Source organism: Solanum dulcamara, chromosome 5 (genome assembly GCF_947179165.1).
Source record: "Solanum dulcamara chromosome 5, daSolDulc1.2, whole genome shotgun sequence".
In the NCBI taxonomy this organism is placed as follows: domain Eukaryota; kingdom Viridiplantae; phylum Streptophyta; class Magnoliopsida; order Solanales; family Solanaceae; genus Solanum; species Solanum dulcamara.
This window is the reverse complement of record NC_077241.1, coordinates 7,253,585-7,276,429: the sequence shown is the minus strand read 5'-3', so window position 1 is coordinate 7,276,429 and position 22,845 is coordinate 7,253,585. Positions and strand designations below refer to the sequence as shown.

The following is a 22,845-nucleotide window of genomic DNA, read 5'->3' as shown; positions in this document are numbered from 1 at the left end:
TGGAAGTTAAAAATTTGAAGTTTAAAGATAGTAGTAGACGTTGGAGACAGAGAGAGAGACAGAGAGAGAGAGAAAGCAAAATCCGATGATGGGAAGCGATTCAACATGGGTAGGAAGAAAACCTATGAGACGACTTGGTGGAATGTCTGATGCTCTCTCCATTGCTGCTGAATTGGGCTTTTCTGTTCCTCATCCTCCTTCCCAGGTTTACTTTTTTTTTTTACTTCCTTAATTGTAAAGAATTCACTGCCCAACTGGGATTTGAATTGCTGAATTTTGTAGTTTGATTGCTGTAGTAATTGTAATTGAAGGGCTTGTTGCTGAATTCCCATTTTACTGCAGATTGATTTGATTGTGATACACGCAAGTTTAATGTGTTTTTGGAAGTTACATTTAGGCATTTAGGGTTTGATGAATGTTATGTCAAAAAATAGACGGGGTTTAAAATTAATTTCATCTTTATAGATAAAAAATTAATTTTGGCAAAAGAGGAATCGCCACTTGATTTTTTAAATAAATTAAGAAAACTTAATTTAAAAGACTCTGACAGATTTAAGTCTTAAAAATTTAGAGAAAAAGGTACGAGGTTCATATTACTATTTTAAGAAGGTTTTAGCATTTAAAATAGCCGCTAACATGCAGTTATCCAACGATTTGAAAATTATTTGACTAACTTTGGAAAATGTATTTAACAATAATCGAAGCATTAAACAATTTGAAAGAAATATAATTTTTAAAATATTTAGGATAATTTATAAGAGAAATAGACTTGGTATAAAAATGATTAAATGAAGGAGGGATACTTTGAATAAATCATTTAAATGAAACAAAACGATCATAAAAAAAAGGTTTTTGTCAAACCTCGGGAGGGTACCCTAGACGTGGCCGGCACTCGAAAACCATTTCTGGCCTTCAAGCGAACCACTTGATCCAATCACACTTCCATTTAGTTACACTCTATAGCGGAAGACTCAAATCATAAGAATACTATTCATAATAAGGCCAAAGGCCAACCACATCTCCATTCAACAACTAAAAAAAATTAAAACTAGTCACAACGAAACAATTCAACATCATCCACACTCTAGTCTATGAAGCCTCTATCAACAATATAAGAGGTGCCAATGACAAATTCATGGCTACCACAAATTAAAATAAAGGAAAACTAACTCAAAGTTGAAAAGATAACTGCGGTATCCTCCGAAAACAAGGAGGACTCACCAACTAGCTGGAAGTGAATAGATCTTCAACGATGCGCCTGTTGATGATCTCTAGTACCTATCTCTGCATCATGAAACGATGCAGGCCAAATGGCGTCAGTACGTGGAATGTACGAGTATGTAAAATGGCCGAATGAAACATACATCAAGGTAGAATCAAATCAACTCAGAATCTCAACTCAGAAGAAGGTACAACTCAATCAAGATGTTCTGAGTCTAAACAAAATATAATTTAGACAGGACCAATCACATACAATCTAGCCCAATCCATCCCAATCCGACTCAGAGTACTATCAAGACCTATATGGGAGTTTCTCTTATCCGACAACCATCACTTATGAGCCAGTGATAGTACAACAAACCGACGTTGTTGCCACGTCCGTTCATACCTTGCCAGGGTACGAATGAATCAACAAATCATAAATTCATAACCAATCAAGTCCTATTATATCACGACAGTAATTTGGAAAACATCCGACTTTAACGGTCCAATTCCTTCCTACGTTTGGCGACGTAGTTATTGGATTCGAGTTATTACTTACTCTTACTCAATTCGGTGCTCGATACTCCTCCCAAGACTCAATGCTCATAAAACTCAATTCAATCAATTCAATCTAATCATATCGACCAGTCTCGTTTGGACCTTTGTCAATTCATCAATTCTATCACAAATCAAGCCTCTTGACAAATCATATTATCCAATCAACCCCATTCTTATATATTTTCTTTTAAAGGCATGTAAAAGACAATGGCCTAGTCTATATCTCTTTTTATTTTTATTTTTAGGAAATCTCAAGAATATTGCTTACTTTACTTTCTGTCATCACCTTTGACTAGAAAGAATGTCTTTTCATAGTGTTCTTTTGCCAAACATTATTATTTAATAACTATCCAAGTTGTCCCAAACCAAACCAAACACTTCACGTAAAATTAGGAAATAAATGATAAAGTTAGCTTTTTCTATATTATTAGAATATATCAAAGTGGAAGTATTATATGAATATACTAATAGGAATATAACTTTTTCTTAAATATAATTTAATTTCATGATGCTAATGGAATTCCATTGAGGCATCAACTCACATAAATTGGATTCATGCTAACTAAAAGGTTAATCAAATATTGTCCCATCTTATTTCTAGCAATTTGGATCTGTGAAGGTGTTAAACTAATGAAAATATCCTAACCAACATTTTAGTATTCTTTCTATGTTCCATCATTTGGTAGTTGAATTAAACTGTAACTGCAAGTTAATTATCTATTGTTAATATAACAAAAATATGTTTAACAACTCATATCAATCAACTCTTAGACATAACAAAATATGTATAACAACTCATATCAATCAACTCTTAGACATAACAAAATATGTATAACAACTCATATCAATCAACTCATATCAAACATGAAACATTTATCAATTTCTCAACTTATCAATATCAACATAACAAAATCAAGTTAATAGATGTATGAACTCATTAGGACATAATCTATCAAGAAAACCCAATTCTTATGAAAATTCAATCTCAAATAAGATGTAGGGCACATGGTGAATTTAATCCATGTTTTTAATAGTCTTACATACCTTAGTGTAGATTTTGAAGAAACCTTGATGTTAGGTCTTCAAAGGGAAACTTGAATCCTTGAGTTTGAGAGGATTTTATTGGAGATAATTTGAGAGAGAAGGGGATAAAGATTTGGGTTGTTTGGAGAGGAAAAAAGACTGAAATTATGATACAAAATGCGTCCAGTTTATGTATATAGATATTAGGTAATTTTACCAAAATATCCCTACAAAATCTGGAAAATCGGCCAAAATTCGCTGCAGGTCTTATCTGTTCGATCAAGCATAACTTTTGACTCCGAACTCGGAAAAATACAATCTTGGTGGCGTTGGAAAGAAGACTCAAAGACCTTTAATTTGATAGGTTATGGGACACCCAGTTCATTATATTTTAGGAGATATGGTCGTTTGAAGTTGACCCTTATACTAACTCATTCGGAAACTTAGCCGAAAGGAATTCTTTGGACTTGGCTTGATTTTTTTTTTTGGGGGGGATTCCTTATGACCCTAAATCACATATAATATTTTAAACACTTATGAATCAATCATAGATCATATATACAAATTGAAGCCTTCGAGTTCGATCTTATACGCACATGAAGAATGGTTCGAATCTTAGTGGGGAAAAAAAATTGGGGTGTTGCAGTTTTTCTTCAAGGGATTGAATTAAGTTAAACTAAACAATTAATGTTAGAATTAGTACATAATAAATAAATATCATCAACTAAGTAAAAGGAAAACGAAATAATAGAAATTAGAGATGTATTCAAACGAAATAATATAGTGTTCATATTCTTCGGATCAGCGCCAGCTTATTAATCGGAAGACAAAATATAGTGTTTTGTCATTTTTCTTCTCGGGGTCGATTTTTATCATTTCCGAAAGGCCTATCTACCCTTACCACTCCTAAGTTTATTTATTAGTATAATCCTAAAACGATCTAAAAGAAATAATAAAATCTAACGCCTTAAAAAGGTGTCTAATGTCCCAATTTAATATCCAAGAGGCATTGGACGTACTATTAGGGTAGGTTTTAGACTAAAAACAATATAGGCATCCTAATTAGACACATCATCAAACAAAACAAATAAGACGACACTTAGCACATAAAATCTCAAATAAGCCTCTATATTAATTAATTAACATACTTGAGAACATAGGTAAGTTGTGAAGGTCAAAGTAAATCAAGTGTGTGTAAATGTCAAACCTAGATAACACAGAAGCAAAGTTTAATTAATTAAACATATAAGAGCAATCTTAGTTGTTAGCCTACTTCTGATAAAGAAAGACACTGTTGACGACTCTAATTTATTAACTAAAGACCTTAATGAAATTATATGAACAAGATTTATACTTTATGACATGCTGGAAATTTATAAAAATACTATAGGCATGATTCGGAAATGAAATGATATGCTGAAAATTTACTAAGATGTTACAAGCATGATTTCAATAATATGATAAATAATTATTAAAATCCTATAGACATGATTTCTACTTATAAGTTTAACATGCTGAAAATTATTAAATAAATACTATATGCATGATTTCTATGTAACATAATATGTAGAAAATTAAGTAAAGCTGCAGGCATGGTTTCAAACTAGATCAACATGAAAAATATTTATTGGAATCCTATGGACATGATTTCTATATAAAATATTATGCTAAAACTATTTATAAGGCATGTAGACATGATATTTACTTAATTGGTATGTTAGAATTATACTACTTATAAACATGTTTGTTATATGATAAAACATGCTGAAAATATTATAAGATCCCATGGACATAATAAACTCAAAATATTTTTACCTGCATGATTTCTATATGCTTGAAATAATATTAAATCCTATAGGCATGATTTCTAACTAAAAAGACATGTTGAAATATTAAACAATTCATACGAAACTCATTTAGTGTATATGCTGAATTAAATAGTGCCTACAAACTTTTTACTAAAATTTAGTGTGCAGAATATTAAAATGAACGTATCTTATAGACGTGACCTTTTATTAAGATATATATTACAGATTTATCAAGTTTACGCACGTAATACTGAATGATTAATAAAATAGATGATAACTGATCATTAATAACATAATTAGAATTTAGCAAGACATATAAAAGTTAGGCAGATTATTAATAAATATTTAAACCACTCAGGAAAAGATTTACCTTTTAAAAGAACACAAGATAATAATCATTTGAATACTCATGAACTAGACCTATTAAATCACACTTCAAATACTATTCAAACTTAAAATCCTAGCATGTTGAGGTAGCATAATTTTAATCATTACACATATATCATTTAAATAAACACAGTTAGCACGTAGGTTTTCCCTCTCCATTTAGACAGTCCCCAACTTATTTTATTAGTATGGAGAGTTTACATACATGGTTTATTACATAGCCAAAATAATTGTAACAACCCCTAAAATATTGTATGTCGGTATTTCAATTCTCGATGAAAATAATACAGCCTCTGTATTTTGGGCATAACTTTTCATAGGTTGGTCCACATTAGGTGATTCAAATTTATGGGTAATCACAACATCCTTACCTACAACTTTCATGAAGAACATAACTTCAAATTCGGAGTATAAGTAGGTCAAATAAATTAATCTTTGCAAGATATAGTGCTGTGACGGAATTGAGTGTTGATAGAAGAAAATTCATATCTCACTGTAGGTTGCTCCAAATTGGTTGATTCTTGAACGATATGAAACTAGACTTCCATATCTACAATTCTTATGAAGAAACCAAATCCTAATAAGGAATTTATCTTATTCAAACGTAGCTTCGAAAATGAGTATTCTGTTAAAAAGAATTCATCTTACCTACCATGAAAGCATCTAGATGCATTTGACATCATGCATGACATAAATTGTCCTCCATTTAACATCATCCATGACATCAATATATTCCATTAAATTTTCAGATTTTTCTTTATAATTATTTTATTTATTGTTAGGTCCCTCTTTCCACCTATAAATACCCACCTTATTTCCTCATTTTATTCATCAAGCTTTCCTAAGCATTTCTTCTCTCTATATACTTCTTCTCAAATATAGTTTTAGTTTTAGTAGTATAAAAATACTACTCCGGTTATTCTTATACTCAGGGTAGTACACAAAACGCTCCGGCGAGAAGAAAAGGCTAGGGATCCAAGAGTATTCTAATTCGGAGTAAACCTTCGGATTTAAGGTATGTAAGGCTTTCATAGCATTGGATTGAGTTCGTCCATGCGCCCAATATTTAAATTTATTATAATTGAGTTATAGTTGAGTTTTATCCAAATCTTGAATTCTAGATGAATTAATTTTTCTTCTATTGAGTTTGATATATTTATGCATTAATATTATTATTATTGTTATCTCTCATATTATTGGAATTATTGTTCATGGCTACTTTCCCATGAATCCTAATTGATTTGATGTTCATGAATATTTTTACATATGTTTTGAGTAAAGATGTTGGCTTTTTATTATTTTTATTGATAAAAAGAGAGTTATATGAATTAATACTATATATGTATTTTATTGAGTTTTGAAAGAGTAAAAGAGTTGAATTTGAATGAATTTGAGAAAATAATATTTTGAGCAAGATATTTTGATGAGATGTAAATGATGTTTTTGGAAGTATAATGATTGATGAACATGAAATAAGATGAGTTTGATGATTTAAATTAAAGTCCAATGAGACTAGATGATGAGTTTAATATGAGCACATATTTTGGGAGTAGTATTGAGCACCGAGTTGGGTAAGAGTTTAATTGACTCAAACCCCAGAACTACGTAGCCAGCGTAGGATGGAGGCTATGCCTCTTAAGTCCCAAAAAGAGGACTTTGATGAATGGATCCAAGATGGTGATGTCCTTTACCCTGGCAAGGTATTGGATGGATGTGGCAACGACATCGCTTCGTTGTATCATCGCTAGCTCATAAGTGATGGTTGTCGGTTAGAGAAACTCCCAAAGTAAGCATTGCTTATTACTATTATTTTTATTATTATATTTTAAACTTGCATTACATATTCATGTTGAGATGATGTTGAGTTCTGAGCTGAGTTTTCTTGAGAGGAGTTTCTTGATATTTGTCCTTACCTTCTTGCCATTTTACATACTCGTACATTCCACGTACTGACGTCATTCGACCTGCATCGTTTTATGATGCAGATACAGGTGTTAGAGATCCTCAACAGGCGCATCGTTGAAGATCATTTCTTTTCAGCTATTTGGTGAGTCCTTCTTGTATTCGAAGGAACTCCTTATCCTTTTATTATTGTTGAGTGTGATGTTTCTTTTGAGGTAGCCATGGATATGTCATTGGCACCATCTAAGAGTATTAGAGGCTTCATAGACAGAGTCTGATGATGTAATCGGAGTAGTTCTCCTTAGAAACTACTTCTTATAAGAATAATCTATTTTTCCTTTGATTATGACAAGCCCACATTAGTATTCTTAAGTCTTCCGCTGATGAATAAATAAGAAATGAGACCAAGTGGTTCTCTCGGAAGCCAGAAATGGTTTCTGAGTGCCGGCCACGCCTAGGGTACCCTCTCGGGGCATGACAATAATTAAGAAAAAACAATAAATAAATAGAAATAATAAAATAAGAACTAAAACTATTCGAATCTTGTTCCAAACGAAATCTTCGTGTCTTGAACTTTAAAGTCCAAACCCTGCTAAATCATTAAAAAAAATACAAGCAGCATACAAATAATATAGATGTATGACATGATTATATATTTTATTTCAAACAAAACAGTCAAACAAAAATAAGAACACATTTAAAATAATAGACCCACATATATAAAGAAAAGATTAAGACTAACCTGGATGCTTCAGTTAGGAAGAATAGGCAAATAAATCTAACTTGTGATGTTGAGAACAAACAAAGTAATATCAAAGCATGTAAGACAACTTCTTCTTATTTGTTTTGTTTTTATTCGAGATGTAAGAAATGTAGAAATCTTTTCTTCTTTCTTAACTCTCTCTCATTTTCTCCTCCTGTCCCCCTTTCTTTTTTTTGAGTACTCAGATATAATAGAGAAATAATAGGAAATGGTGGATGATTAAAGTAATGCGGAGTGGACAAATTAATAAAATAACGCAGAACCCGCATGCTGTTTAATTAATTAGTATATATATATATATATATATATATATTCTGAAAAAGGGGAGGGGACAATCATGGTCTCAATATATATATTCTGAGAAAGGGGAGGGGACAAGCATGAGAGTTTTTGAAAAGGGTGTCGGTTAGGGTGTATATTATATTTAGTAGCATGGGTACTAATCTTATTTAAAATTTTATAAAGGGAAAAGATTGATTATGATAAATACAAAAATGATTACAACATATTAGCAATTTAAGAAAATATTAATTACTAAAATTATTTCCCAACAATCAAGCATTTCAACCAACAAAATATGCCAGAATCAGTAAAACATTAAACTGTCTTCCCAAATCCAATCGAGAAAACAAAATATCATTTATCAATTAACTAATCAAACAAATACCCATATTAATACTTAACAAAACTAAATTCGAATTTAACTAAGGAACATCAAGAAGGCAAGGAATTGAACGAATTAGAGTGACTAAAACCAGTCAAATACTAAATTCAAAACTCCTACAATCGATTCAAGAAAGAGTAGTGTATGCTAGTACCAACATTAATAAGAGATTGACAAACATTTTCGAACCCAATTAATATGCAACTTAAATCAATATGAAATGGTGATCCGAATAAGCATGATAAGTTGGTCAAAATTGGGTGTCAACAATGAAGGGAGAATAAAATGATTTGATGAAATACTTGCTACTCAACACTTGGTGATGGAGACTTCTTTGTATGCAGAAGACTTGTAGAATACCACTGAAGAGCAAAGATTCTATATGTATTTCTGTGTATCCTTCTTTTTTTGTGAAGACCCCTTTATATAGGCATGAGTTAGAGTTTTAGGGGTATTTTGGTTTTCAAATAATTTAGAAGACCTTGGGCTTGAAGAGCATGGGTTGGGTTCGTCTTGTTTACTTAATGGACTGGCCCAAATGTAATTTGGACTTTATGTAAGTCATATAACTTTAAGAAAAAATTACTAGGAAAAACACTTTTTAATAAATAATTACTGATTTTAGCTAGCGCTGTACAGGCCAAACCGATAAACCGCACCAAACCGACAAACTGAACCAAACCGAAAAAAAACTCGAGTAGTGGTTTGGTGTTTGGATAAAAAACCGACCATTATAGGATTGGTTTGATTTTAACTAAAAAAAGTCAAACCGAACCCAACTAAATAATAGGGAAACTTACATAAATATACAATATTAAAAAAATATTTATCATTTATAGCAATAATTTTTTTTTCACTGAACACTTATAATACAGTTTTAATACATATTGTAGAGAACTATTTATAAAACATATATAATACAAGTTTTATAGATAGATAATACATTTATCACATACTTTAATAGATTTATAATATATTATGTCTATTTCTTACTACACAAACATAATATATATTTTAAAACACTTATAATACATTTATATTGTATGCATAATTCACTTTTAATACAAGTGTAGATTTATCATAATATTGTTATGTATTGCTATAAATTGTAATAAATAAAAAATATCGCTAAAATCAGTAATTAATTTTTAAAAAGCACTCAATTAAGTAATTTTTCCTAAATAATATATAAAACAAGCCCAAAATAGCCCAAAATATGTTGACCTATTTCTATTTGGCTAATCTTCTCCGCAAGACCAAAACAATCAAATGCGCCTCTTTCACAAACCTAACTTCATTTCCCTTTCTCTTCCCTCTCTCAACACAATATTCCCTCTTTTGCTCTCCTCTCAAATCTGCAACAATCAGATATTTTGTACTTTTTGGCTCGTGGGAGTGTAGAGATCTTGTTGTCTCTTTTATGTATGTAGGTATGTATCTCCTTTATCTTTTGTCTGCTCAGTTCTTTTGGTTCTTCGTTTAATCGGTCGAATTCATTTCCTTTTTGTGCATCTTCTGTATGTTTTCGTATTTGGGCGAACTGAATTTGGAGGATTTTTGGTTCTTTGGAGGCCCTTATTTATTGGGGCCTAAAGGTGTCTTTAGGGTTGAGCCGCCCTTGTTCAGGACTTCAGGTTTAGTGTAGTGTATGTAGCCCATGCCTTGAGACTTGAACAAACATGTTATGAAGAGGCTGATAGTCATTTAACAAAAGTTTTATTTGAACTTCAAATCTGACAGAAAGATATGTTTGAAACAACTGAGATGTAGATGAATTGGGTGGCATTTATTCTCCAATATTATTTCAGTTAGTAAATGCTAAATTAAATTTCTGCATATTTACATTACTTTAGTTTCTGCAAGAGAGGTTGTTCATTCAAGTATAATCATAAGAATGAGTAAATAAACCAAGATCGTTATAAGCTCCTTTGGAAACCTTTATATCTCCTCTAGAGCTACATTTGACTTAACTTTTTATTTTGCAGATAAGGAAATAGAACCAGATATGCAGATTGTTTCTAACATTATGTTTCTTGAGTTTAATTGAGAGATGAAGCAACTTCAGTTGTAATAGTCTAGATGATTTAGAGTATACTCAAACTCTAAGGTGTATTTTTTTGTTTTTGTGACATCTGACATACCATTTTTTTTTAAAGCTGTAGCTTAATTTTATGGAAGAAACTCTATTAGTTTTTGTTTATGTGTGATTAAGTTAATTGGCAGAAGTGTAGAACATTTGGTTTCATTATGACTATTTGACATTTTAGTTATATTAATAGTGTTCTGCCTCCGTCTATGAAAAACCCGAAAACCCCGAAAAAACCCGAAAAATCCGAGAAAAATTGATATCGAAAAACCCGACTTTTATTGGTTTGGTTTGGTTTATAGATTTAATAACCCGACACAAATGGTTTGGTTTGGTTTGTAACAAATCCGAACCAACCCGGTCTATGTACACCCCTAATTTTAGCGATACTTTTTATTTATTACCATTTATAGCAATATATAGCAATATTATGATATATCTACTATGTATTAAAAGTTAATTATGCTTGTAATATAAATGTATTATAAGTGTTTAAAATATATTATACTTGTTTGGTAAGAAATTGATACAATGTATTAGAAGTGTATTAAAGTATGTGATAAATATATTATCCATGAATAAAACTTGTATTATATGAGTTTTATAAATTATTCTCGCTAATATGTATTAAAATTATATTATAAGTGTTTAGTGAAAAAAATATATTATTGCTATAAATGGTAAATATTTTCTTAATGTAGTACATTTATGTAAATTTCCCTAACTTTAACTTAAATATTAATCCGATTTAATCAATCATGTCTTGGTGTAGACACTAAAGTTTTATCGATTATCAAAAGTTTTGCACCTCTCCAATAACATCCTCTTCTGACTAACATTGGCACACAAGTTTAAATTGAAGAAAAAAATCGAAAAATAGTAAACTTAGCTTTAAGTTTTTTTTTCAACAGCTAAGATTAGTTCAAAATCTATAATAGTACAGTACTCCTAATTATAATCAATTACTTTGGAGCCGAAAGCCTATACAAAGTAACCTTGGGCCCAATTACTTGTTTGAACGATAGCCCTCGTCTTGAAGAACATAACTGAAAGCCCATAAGGTCCAATACATCTAAAACCCATAATGTGGAAAATGGCCTTTTTTCTAGGATTTTTTACATAAATAAATTATTTTATATTAATAAATACTTTTTTAGAATACTTTTTTTTTAATTATAATCTATAAAATATTTATCTTAATTAATAACTAAAATCATTCTATTACCACCCTTCTCTCTCGCGTGTGCTGGGTAACTCTTCATTGTTTCAGAATTCAGATCCAGGTTTGTGTTCTTTCTATCGTTTACTAATGGCAGCTTCTCTTTTAACGGCTTAGTTGGTTGGCTATCTTAATTTTGATGTCTTTGGTGACGTTTCGATTCTCATCTTTGTAATCCCCTGCCCCATTTTTTGTTTCAGTTTCTGCTGTATTTTTGTGGGTTAGTTTGTGGGAATATGTGAGTTGGAGTTTTTTGTTTGCCAAGAATGGTTAGAGCTGAAAAGTTTTGTGCTTTCTGTTAGATTCAAATAGATGAAATTAAGTTTATAGCATTTCTCTAGAAAAGATTTATAGGCATTTTCTAGCTCATCTGATTCACTACACCCAGTTACTATTCCTGATTATTTTTTTAAAAAATTTACATAAAATATTACTTTTTTTTTTGCGAGTGTCTACTTAACTATCATGTGTTTGTGTTTTCTACCTAACCCATCATTTATCAAAACACGCCCCCACTAGTATCTATTGGTTCATGGTGTACACTTTTTTTTTTGTTTAAATATGATGCCAAATGACACTCCCACGGATAATTAAAGGAATTAATTGGAAAATTAAATAACATTTAGAGATTATGTATAAAAAATAAACTTGAAAGTTTTACTTTTTTTTTGCGACCGGAGTTGAAGTTAAAAATTTGAAGTTTTTTGATAGCAGTAGACGTTGTAGAGAGAGAGAGAAAGAAAGCAAAATCCGATGATGGGAAGCGATTCAACATGGGTAGGAAGAAAACCTATGAGACGACTTGGTGGAATGTCTGATGCTCTCTCCATTGCTGCTGAATTGGGCTTTTCTGTTCCTCCTCCTTCCCAGGTGTACTTTTTTTTTTTACTTCCTTAATTGTAAAGAATTCACTGCCCAACTGGGATTTGAATTGCTGAATTTTGTAGTTTGATTGTTGTAGTAATTGTAATTGAAGGCTTGTTGCTGAATTCCCATTTTACCGCAGATCGATTTGATTGTGATACACGCAAGTTTAATGTGTTTTTGGAAGTTACATTTAGGCATTTAGGGTTTGATGAAGGGAGAATAAAATGATTTTAAAAGGTCTTCAACTAAAAATGAGATGCAACTGTAGAATGTGTTGCAAATGTTAGGAATTGGGGGAAATTTACATGCTCAAGCTTTGTTCGTAGGTGGGATTGTCTTGGAAATATTTGCTTGTAGGCTAGATATGCAAATATCGGTTGTTTCTTATTACTTCCGTTACTCCTTTTTGTGACTGTTTTGGACTATTTTTCCTTAAGCCGAGGGTCTGTCGGAAACAACCTCTCGACCTTTGAGGTAGGGGTAAGGTCTACATGTACTCTATCCTGCCAAGACTCCACTTTGTGGGACTACATTGGGTATGTTGTTGTTGTTGCTAGACATGCTACTCTGTGGATTTGTCGTGGCGTGCATTAGTTGGCTTAGTCACTACCCACAACAAAATGAAACAGAAAAAGAAAGAGAGAAGAGTCTAGTTGGTTCTTGCTGGAAAAGTGAAAATTTCATGCTACTTAAAAAGAAAAATTCAATTTAGGTGCTTTTTAGTACGTCAGTTTGTCTATGCTTTCATGTTTGTTGGCCTTTCATTGTTGCAGATTGCTTTCCTTTTCCCAACTTTTTTGTTTTCTCTATTGTTCTTGCACTATGGGGATACCCAAATTTTGTGCATTTGTATTCTAATGGCTTTCGATATGTCCTTGCTTCTCTCTGTTCGTCTCTATTTTTACTGTTCTTTGTTTTCTCTCATACTTTGAGATTTATTTGTATTTATTGATTGGAATTCAATAACATTCCCCTTGTTTAGGAGGAGATACAAAACTTATCCACCACCACTGGCGAAAATGGTGATGATTTGATAAGGGTCTTGAAGGAACTTACTGCTGTTCAAAGGAAAATTGCAGATTTACAAGTGGAACTTCAAGGTCGAAAGGTGACATCGTTGATATTCTAATGAATTCATCTATTTTTTTTTTTTGAGGTTTTACATATTTCTTGAAATTATCCAACATGATGTGGTGCTTCAAATCTAGCGAATGCGCTTCCTACTGTGTGAACATATACCACTTTGACTGTTTAGTTTTACCTAATATACAGATGACATATTCATTTAGACAGGGCATGGATTCCATATCATTCAAATTAATTCGAGAACTTCCTAAACTAGGTTTTAAACTTGTAATTGTGATGAGAACGTAATTTGTCAGGCCAATTTGAGTCTGAAAATTATTCTATCAATAGAACTTAACCATAAAAAAAGAACATCCTATCGTTTAGAACAATGTTAACAAAAGCTCACTGCATATACAATCATTTGTTTTCTATTTCGTCTGTGTATTCAAGTGCATAAATAGCTTGCTCTTATAGTTAGAGACTAGCTCACATTGGGTTGGCAGCTTAGTTTAAATAGTTTGGTCAAAATGGGTGACCATTAATGCAGTGAGTTTTCTGATGAGCTTGTACATCTAAAATACTCGTTTCATCTTGGGAAAACATAAGTTCAGTAGTATTACTTGTCTATGTCTAACTTAAATGCAGAATACTTTACGGAATTCTACATTCGACTTGAACCTGCATGAACATAAACCTGGGGAAGGATCAGTGCAGTTCAATCATTCAATCTCCCGACTCCGGGGGGTGATATGCTACATTCAGGAAAAAATTAATTATTTCACACTACAAAGCATTTTGATTTGATCATGCGCAGAAAGGATTTGCCACTTCCTTTGCTATAAGTTCAACTCAAACTGTACTTTTTGTGGGTCTTTACCTCATGTCTCTTCATAGTGGACTCCTAGAGTACTTTATTGGACATTATAAATTGAGTTTACAAGGACTAATAATTGTGATATTTTATTTTCATCACCTGGTTACATGAAAATTTACTCTTTTAGATGATATCACGGACTAACATAGTACTGCGCTACAACTTTAGGAGGACAAAAATGTTGCTCATCTGACACATGTCAGTGAAATGGAAAAGAAGATTGAAACATTGCAAAGGATTACTACTATTTTGAAGGACGTTATTCAGAACAAGGTAATTGACCTAATCTAAATTTTAGCTTCTATGTTCTGCATTATTTTACATTTGGTGATATTCAAATATTTCATCGTGATCTCCTTAGGCCATCTTTTTGAAACCAAAATAAATTCCCTCCTATCATGGGGAGGCATCAATCCTCTTTCCGTCAATTGATTGATGTTGTTCCATTCGTCAATGTTTTCATGTTTCCTAGAGAAGGAAGCATCACGTGCAACATGTGCAGTTTCTATACAGAATTATTTAGGACCACCAGACTAAACACAATAAGGCCATAGAAAGAAGCAAAAAAAAAAGGAATTTCGAAACATGAATATGATTGTTCAAGTGGTTGGTGATTTGTATGGGTTTTGTTCATATTGAACAACTAAGAGATGTATTCATGAAAGGATAATTTGGAATAAAGAACTTTGTTTCTGCCATATCTAGCAAAGACTGAAAAGGAAGAATGATGTTGGTTTCTATAGGCGTGCTTTTTGTTTGCACACAGCTGTATTCATGGAAGTATTACGGATGTGCTTCTTTGTGCACTCTTTCATTCTTGCATGGGGGATTCAGCGACAGAGAGAGGATGTGCTTCTTTGTGCACTCTTGCATTCTTGCATTGGGGAGTCAACAGATAGAGAGAGGCACAAAAAGAAAGAGGTAGTGGTGTTTTGCCATGTGTTGAAGTTAAATCATTCAGCTCTATAAATGAATATAGCAAACTGAGACTAAAATCCTTAAAATACCCACTAGGTTAAGTCGTGAGCCTCTAAGAATACTAAAAGTATGTTGTTGGGGGATTACCGCAAACACTAAAAAGTTTAAAGCAATATTAATAAGACTGAGCTCCCACTGAAGAGACTGGCGAAAGTGAGCTGCGTTGATGTCTGACCAATCCGGTCGTGCCTGGAGTGTAGTCTGTAGTATCATCATTTAAGAAAATGGAAGCAAGCCCTCACGGGCTAAGTATCTCTGATAGGATACCGGTAAGTCTCATAGACTATTACCTCAATGAAAGAGAACGAAACTTTTTGGATTAAAGATACAAAATAGCAGTATACGAAAGATCACATATTTTGGAAACTGGCATATACTACTAAAGGAAGTTGATAACTAGAGAATGCATGCATGCAACTATAACTAGACTTTGAACTGAACTGTAAACTGAATAACTGGCATGTACATGATGAATGCATAAATAATTTTGAAAGCAAATTTTCTTATGAGAAGGTTTTAAAGTTGGGACCCTGTGCACGTGATATTTGAAAACACACACGAGGAGTGTCAGCCTATCCCCTAAGTTTCTTTTTACGAGCATGGGTACCTAACCCTGTCCCTCATGGATCTCATGCAAGGAGAGGTTGGACACTTCTCCCTTTTGAGTCTGAATGTGATCAGACCAGTAGCTAAATCTGAAATGAGCTTAAACATGACAATGCAATGCACATGATGTGTAATGGTTCAGGATTTGTGTAAACACTTAATATCCTGAAAGCTGGGTAAATACACATAAGTCATGTGAGATGTCTAATAATACATGTACAACTCATACTTTCTTACTTATGGCTGAACTAAATGAGAATAGGGTGGATTGAGAGCCAATTCACCAGAATATTATCTATTGTATTTTATCGAACATGTAGTGCACGTTGGGGTTTCTAGAATTCTCATTAGTAAGTTAGTAAGCCACCTTATCACTTCCTCGTATCTTACGCTCGTTGACATGTTTTAAACATTTTGATACACTCAAGTGATCCTCATTTATCGTCGATGGCCTCACTTCTCTAGATTACCGACCCAAGGTACTTGAAACTATCTCTCTTAGGGATGGCCTGAGTGCCAAGCTTCATTTCCACGCCAACCTCATGCACTGTTTCGCTGAATTTACACTCCAAATATTCCATTTTGGTCCTGTTCAACTTGAACCCTTTAGACTCCAGAGTTTGTCTCCACACCTTCAACCTAGCATTAACTGCATCGCGTGTCTCATCATTTACTACTATGTCACCGCAAATTGCATACACCATGGCACCCATCATGAATACACTATGCCAATTCATCCATCACCAAAGCAAATAGGAATGGACTAAGAACTGATTCCTGGTGCAACCCCATCTCAACGGGAAAGTGCTCAGAGTCTCCTCCCACCATTCTAACTCGAGTCTTGGCTCCATCATACATGTCCTTTATCTCCCTAATGTAAGCCACTGGTACGCCTTTAGCCTCCAGGCATCTCTAGAGGATTTCTCTCGAAACTTTGTCGTAAGCCTTTTCAAGGACAATGAACACCATATGTAAATCCTTCTTCCTTCCCTATATTTCTCCATCAGCCTCCTCACCAAATGGATGGCTTCTATAGTCGATCGCTCCGGAATGAATCCGAATTGGTTCTCGGAAATGGACACACCCTTCCTCACCCTCTCCCAAATTTTCATAGTGTTGCTTAGCAACTTGGTGTCCCTGTAATTGTTACAGTTTTGGATATCAATCTTGTTCTTGTACAACAGGACCATTGTACTCCACCGCCATCCTTCGGGCATTTTTGCCTTCTTAAAAACGACATTAAACAACCCAGTCAACCACTCTATGCCTGCCTTCTTTGTGCTCTTTCAAAATTCCACCAGAATCTTGTCCGGTCCGGTCGCTCTTCCCCTGGTCATCCTATTCCTTGTAATGTGAACACCTTCAAAATTTTAAGATGGAGAATATGTTATTGAAATGCACCGGAAGATAGTAAGGCCTACCTTGAGATGAGACCCGAAAATTGGGTTAAGAAAGGCCAACCTTGAAATGCACCAGTAGCATAATTACACGATAGAATCCTCTTAGGAGTCGTTTGGTGTGAGGTATAAGGAATAATAATCTCAGGATAAAATGTAGGGTTATTTTATTCTGTGTTTGGTTGGAGGTATTAGGTAGTTATGAGATTACTTATCCCACCATTTATACCTTAGTGATGGGATAAGTTATCCCATATACATGGTGAGATAACTTATCCTGGGATAGTTAATCACAGGATAACTTACTCCCAACCAAACGACCCCTTACTTATTTATTTGTTTATTTGTAATTATGATTTCTTTCCTTATCTGCTTCACTTTGTTGCTTTGTTTGCTAACATCTTCTGTGGGTCTTTTAGGACCGCATAATTGCTCGCCTTCAACAACCATATTCGTTGGATTGCATTCCTGTTGAAGCTGAATATCAGGTTTGTTACTTGTCAACTGTAATATAAAATCAGTTTATCTTCCATGAATATCTAGAACTCGAGAGATAGATGCTTGTCCATATATATACCGACAACTAGAGTTTTAATCTCATTTGCAAAATATTATTTTTGTGGAAGATTGAGAAAAAACAACATAGGTATGTGGAAAAATTTACATAGAATATAATTTGATTAGATTCATTGCATTGGACTAGCATAATATTGTGAATATCCTATATGATATTTTAGGATTTCTTTAAACATTATTTTCATCAGCACCAGATGTTGCTTCAATATTTACAATTACAAAAGGCCCAGTCCAAAATGTACAAGGAGTTAAAAAATTCAAAAATTGTTTCTGCATCCTCTACATAATTTTCTTTACACCAGAATATAAAAGACAAAAAAAAAGTTCTAATTTCCTGTATAGAGCAGCTCGTGTCTTCAAAGCACCTAGCTTTCCTTTTTTTCTGCACAGTCCACCGTATGCAAGCTGGAACAACATTCCACCATTTTTTCTGTCTAATAGTTCCTGTTGCATTGCTCCAAGTTCACAAAAGGTCCTTCATATCTTTAGGCATTACCTTTTTAAGTATTTAACCCCGGCCAAAGACAAAGATAATTGCCAATAAAGGTCAGTGACCTTTACAATGCTGAAATAAAAGCCTATTGTTCTCTGCCTCCTCCTGACATAAAAAACATCTAGAGCTCAACTGTGTTCCCTTTTCTGAAGATTTTCGTAGCAACCAATTATGTAAAACAGACAACTTTGAATGAAGCTTTGACTTTTCAAAGAAATTTCCAAGGCCAGTCAGGGTTAATGGAATCTTATGTTGCTCGGACTCTTCAAAAAATGTCATTGGGTGCGTATCGGATACTTCAAAGGTAGTGCATTTTTGAAGGATCCGACACGGGTGCGGCAACATTTTTGGAGAGTCCGAGCAACTTAGAATTGGAATCAGTACCTGGCAGAGAGTGATAGGCAGAACTGATTCTGAACCTTTTGTTGCTGCTTCCGTTCCAAACCATGGAGTCCTTGAAATTTCATGTACCATGAAAGACCGCTTGTGTCTTCAGAATTTCAGCCACCCTATCAATCTCCTAGTCATACAACAATCTTCTAAAGAGAGATTCCATTCCTGTTGACTCCATGCATCCTCAATTGTAGCTTCAGGTGTAGAGGCCAAACAGAACAAATCTGGATATAATTCTTTTAAAGGACCATGTCCTAACCAATTATCATTCCAGAAGAATGTCTTACCTTCCATTGCCACTTCTGCACTCAATGTTTTCAGCAAAGTTCTCCCCAAATTTACCCCAAAAGAAGGATTCACTGGTTTAGTGCACCAATGTCCCTGTTGACCATATTTTTGATTTATTACCTTCCTCCAGAAAGCTTTATCTTCAGTATTATATCTCCATCATTTCCTATGTTATAATGAGCAACATTTTTATCTGAGAAAAGTTGCCATTGTTCTAGAATTCCTACATCCAGACAATTAGTAATAATCCCAGTGTATATTTAGTATTTCATTTTTCAAAATAAGCAAACTATAAGTTACTTTATCACCCCGAGTTTGAGGGAGCATGGTGAAACGTCAAGAAAACATATTCATTCTTAATGGTTACGTTAGTCAGAGAACAATTGAAAGTGTAGAATATTCATAATATATATCTCATAATTAAGAAACACAAATATTGTCAAACTTTTGTACATCTAGACAATTAGTAATAATCCCAGTGTATATTTAGTATTTCATTTTTCAAAATAAGCAAACTATAAGTTACTTTATCACCCCGAGTTTGAGGGAGCATGGTGAAACGTCAAGAAAACATATTCATTCTTAATGGTTACGTTAGTCAGAGAACAATTGAAAGTGTAGAATATTCATAATATATATCTCATAATTAAGAAACACAAATATTGTCAAACTTTTGTACCTGAAAATTCTTATATAAGGGGCCCTTTTATGAGTTTTTAACCAGTTAATTTGAACAAGATTTTTCTACTTTACCACACTGTCAATAATTAACTCTGATTTTTTAGCATAAAAAATTGCTTAAGCTTTCTTACAAAAAATGTAAAAATTGTATTAGTAAGCCTGTTTTTACAACTTTTAACTAGTTGTCTAGATTGAATTTCCTGTTATTATGCTAAATACTCCTCTTAATTTAATCTAACCTCATGTTAAGATCACCTCATTAGAACTTCTTAAAGTTGCGGTGTTGAACAAACATGAAATTATAAAACCAAATCAAGTGTCTCATTATATTATGAAAATAACTCTATTCCTTCCCTGATTTGATGCTTGTTATTGCTACCTTTTTTATTTATCAACAAAAATGAGTCATTTTCATAATACCATCTCTAATTGTGTGTTCTGTGCACCATTGCTACCCAATTCAAAAGCACTTCAGCATTGACAGCACAAACTTTTTTTAAAAAAAACAATTGATGAGACACACACACTGAATGTGGGGCTCTTTGCCAAAGAGCTACTGCATAGCCCTTGTCTTGTGACCCTTTGAAACTTAAACACCCAGTGAGAAAAACTAAGAGAAGAGGAGATGTTTCGATAACACGATGATAGTGTAATACATGATGCACCTATTTATAGTTGTAGGATGCAATCTTCATTAGCCATTATATGGGCTCTATGTAAAGAGAGAAACGTGAGAGCATTTGAAGGAGTAGATAGTGATTTTGTTATATTATAAAGTGGTCCTCTGTTTTCTGTTTCTTTTTGGTGTACCGTTGAGGTTCCTATGTGTATAGATCATTGGATTGCTTTCTTAGAGAACATACATTTTTTGGTGTAGGTTCTGTATGTTTTTGGTATACTGCTTGTACTTGTTTACAAAGTCTTCCGCCATCATTAAAAAAAAGATTTACCTTATCAAAATAATAAAGATACATCTTTAGTTGATGAGAAACTAACTAGATACCATCATAACATGCTTAACTACATTAACGCTTTGCTTCTAACACACCCTACTACTGTACATTATTTACCTTGTAAAACACCAACTCACAGTAGTTATACTTCGACCGATACATCTCTAAGTATCCCTGAGAGAAAGAACTCAGATGCTTCTATTCCAGTCTTTAGCTTTTTAAAATTATTCATTTAATCGTTCAGACACGGGACGAGCCAATAGATGCCTTATGTAATTGAATGGTGCAGAAACAATTTTCGGAATTACTGATGAGGGCTGCCAGTGATTATGGTGCTTTAACAGCCTCTGTAACAGATTTTCAGTGGAGTCAGAATTTTAAAGAGCCACCAACAGTATGGGGGGTATGCACTTCTTTTTTTCAATCCTGCTGATTAGCTTTTTCTTCATATGTTGTCAAAATAAAACTAATTTGTTTTTTTGGTTTGAGTTTGAAGCAATATTCGTAATGTTGTATTTTTAAAATTTTTTTTTTTGGTAAAGGTTATCACTACAATTCGTAATGTTGTATATAATATGTTTTGCATGGAAGCTATTATTTTATTTTGTATGTTGGGTTCCTGAATCAGCAAAGAGTAAATGGCATATATCTGTCCTGGTGACAGTCAAGTCCTTGATGATGCTCATGTTTTATTCCCTATTTGTCTGATGCAAAAAAGATTGAGTTTCATTTTGTGGAAGGCATGTCACTCTAGTTCTACATTCACTTTGATGGAAAGAAAATTGTATAACTCAATAAGGAAAAACTAAAATGGTACGTGGTGTAGTTAGCAGGAGCTACAACTGTCAAATAGGGTCGGAGATGTATGATGCAGCTAGATTTTAGTGTGTAATCCGTATAGAAGCAACACATGTTTGCATGTGTGCTCAGGTAAGACTGATTCAAGAAGTTGTAACTGCAAAAGGATTAAAGGAAATAGGAATTTATGAAATCATTAGCGCAGTTTTGCATTCTTGTTTTATTGCATACTGGTGAGTTGGAACCCTCAAAGTCAATGCTGCTTGGACTCTCCAAAAATGTTGCCGCACCCATGTCAGATCCTCCAAAAATGCACTATTTTTGGAGTATCCAACATGCACCCGTCGATGTTTTGAGGAGTTCGAGCAACATAGCTCAAAGTACACATGGGATACAAAAATTTTCCTTCTCAAGACCCTGAATTAACTTTTACTCCGTGGAATGCTTGGATCTATTGCATGAAACATGCAAGAGAACTTCATGAATTCACATATATGGATAGGAAAAGCAAGGTTAAATATTTTAGACAATTTATCAAGTTGCATTTGATATTCAAGTTTTAATTAATGTAGGAAATGCTTCGTCCAATTCCTGTTGCTCTGGCTTCTAGCACCCGATTCTTTGAAGCCATGTCTGCTATGAGAGAGTCAATTGCAACACTGCATGCTTTGAGAGTTGGTCATTCTTCTTCCTTGTCTACCACCCCAAGCAATGATCCTTCTCAAAGTACACTTGGAGATACTGATTGTGTAACTCCTCCCCCATGGAGAACAGAATCAAGCTTTGATGATTTAGCAGTTGGGAGCCTGAGAAGGCAAGAAAGTGAGCCTCAAGAAGATAGTGAAATAGAAAAAGGTGATAGTATGAGCCACAAGAGATTGTCATGGCCCCCTTCAGTTAAACACATCTGATTATGGTATCAATATTTGGCATGCTGGTGATAAAAAATTTTATCCCCGTTTCCATGAATTTGTCGTTTTGGTTCTCTTTGTATTCATTCGTTTAGTTGTTTGTATTTATCGGTGTTGGATGGGTGTGTTTTTTTAGTGAGTTCCCCAGGACTTTTGTTTGGTTTCAATCTTGTAAATGTATTCCTCAACTGCAGCAAAAATTGTTGGCTCTGTCCAAATTGAAAAGATGTTTTTTCACAGATATATCCATTCTCCAATTACACATCTTCGTTTCAATGACACGTAAAATCTTTTCTATAATATGTAGTAATATTTTGGGAAAATTACGCGGATAAGCAAACATATACTA

The 22,845-nt window shown here is 33.4% G+C and overlaps 1 protein-coding gene across 4 annotated transcripts; it reads left to right on the top strand.

The window, feature by feature from the left end:
- Positions 1-22,739, top strand: LOC129888959 (AUGMIN subunit 2-like). Of its 4 annotated transcripts, none has more exons than XM_055964034.1 (7): positions 11,590-11,677; positions 12,328-12,483; positions 13,463-13,588; positions 14,591-14,695; positions 17,823-17,891; positions 21,077-21,190; positions 22,158-22,739. In XM_055964034.1, the coding sequence occupies exons 2-7, from the start codon at positions 12,367-12,369 to the stop codon at positions 22,494-22,496; spliced, it is 870 nt and encodes a 289-aa protein (XP_055820009.1). In that variant the 5' UTR covers positions 11,590-11,677; positions 12,328-12,366; the 3' UTR covers positions 22,497-22,739. The 4 variants fall into 4 exon arrangements, with proteins under 4 accessions (XP_055820007.1, XP_055820009.1, XP_055820010.1 ...); XM_055964035.1 differs by having other exon boundaries at positions 11,616-11,677; positions 12,325-12,483; XM_055964033.1 differs by lacking the exon at positions 11,590-11,677 and adding an exon at positions 11,767-11,784.
- The last annotated feature ends 106 nt before the right edge of the window (positions 22,740-22,845 follow it).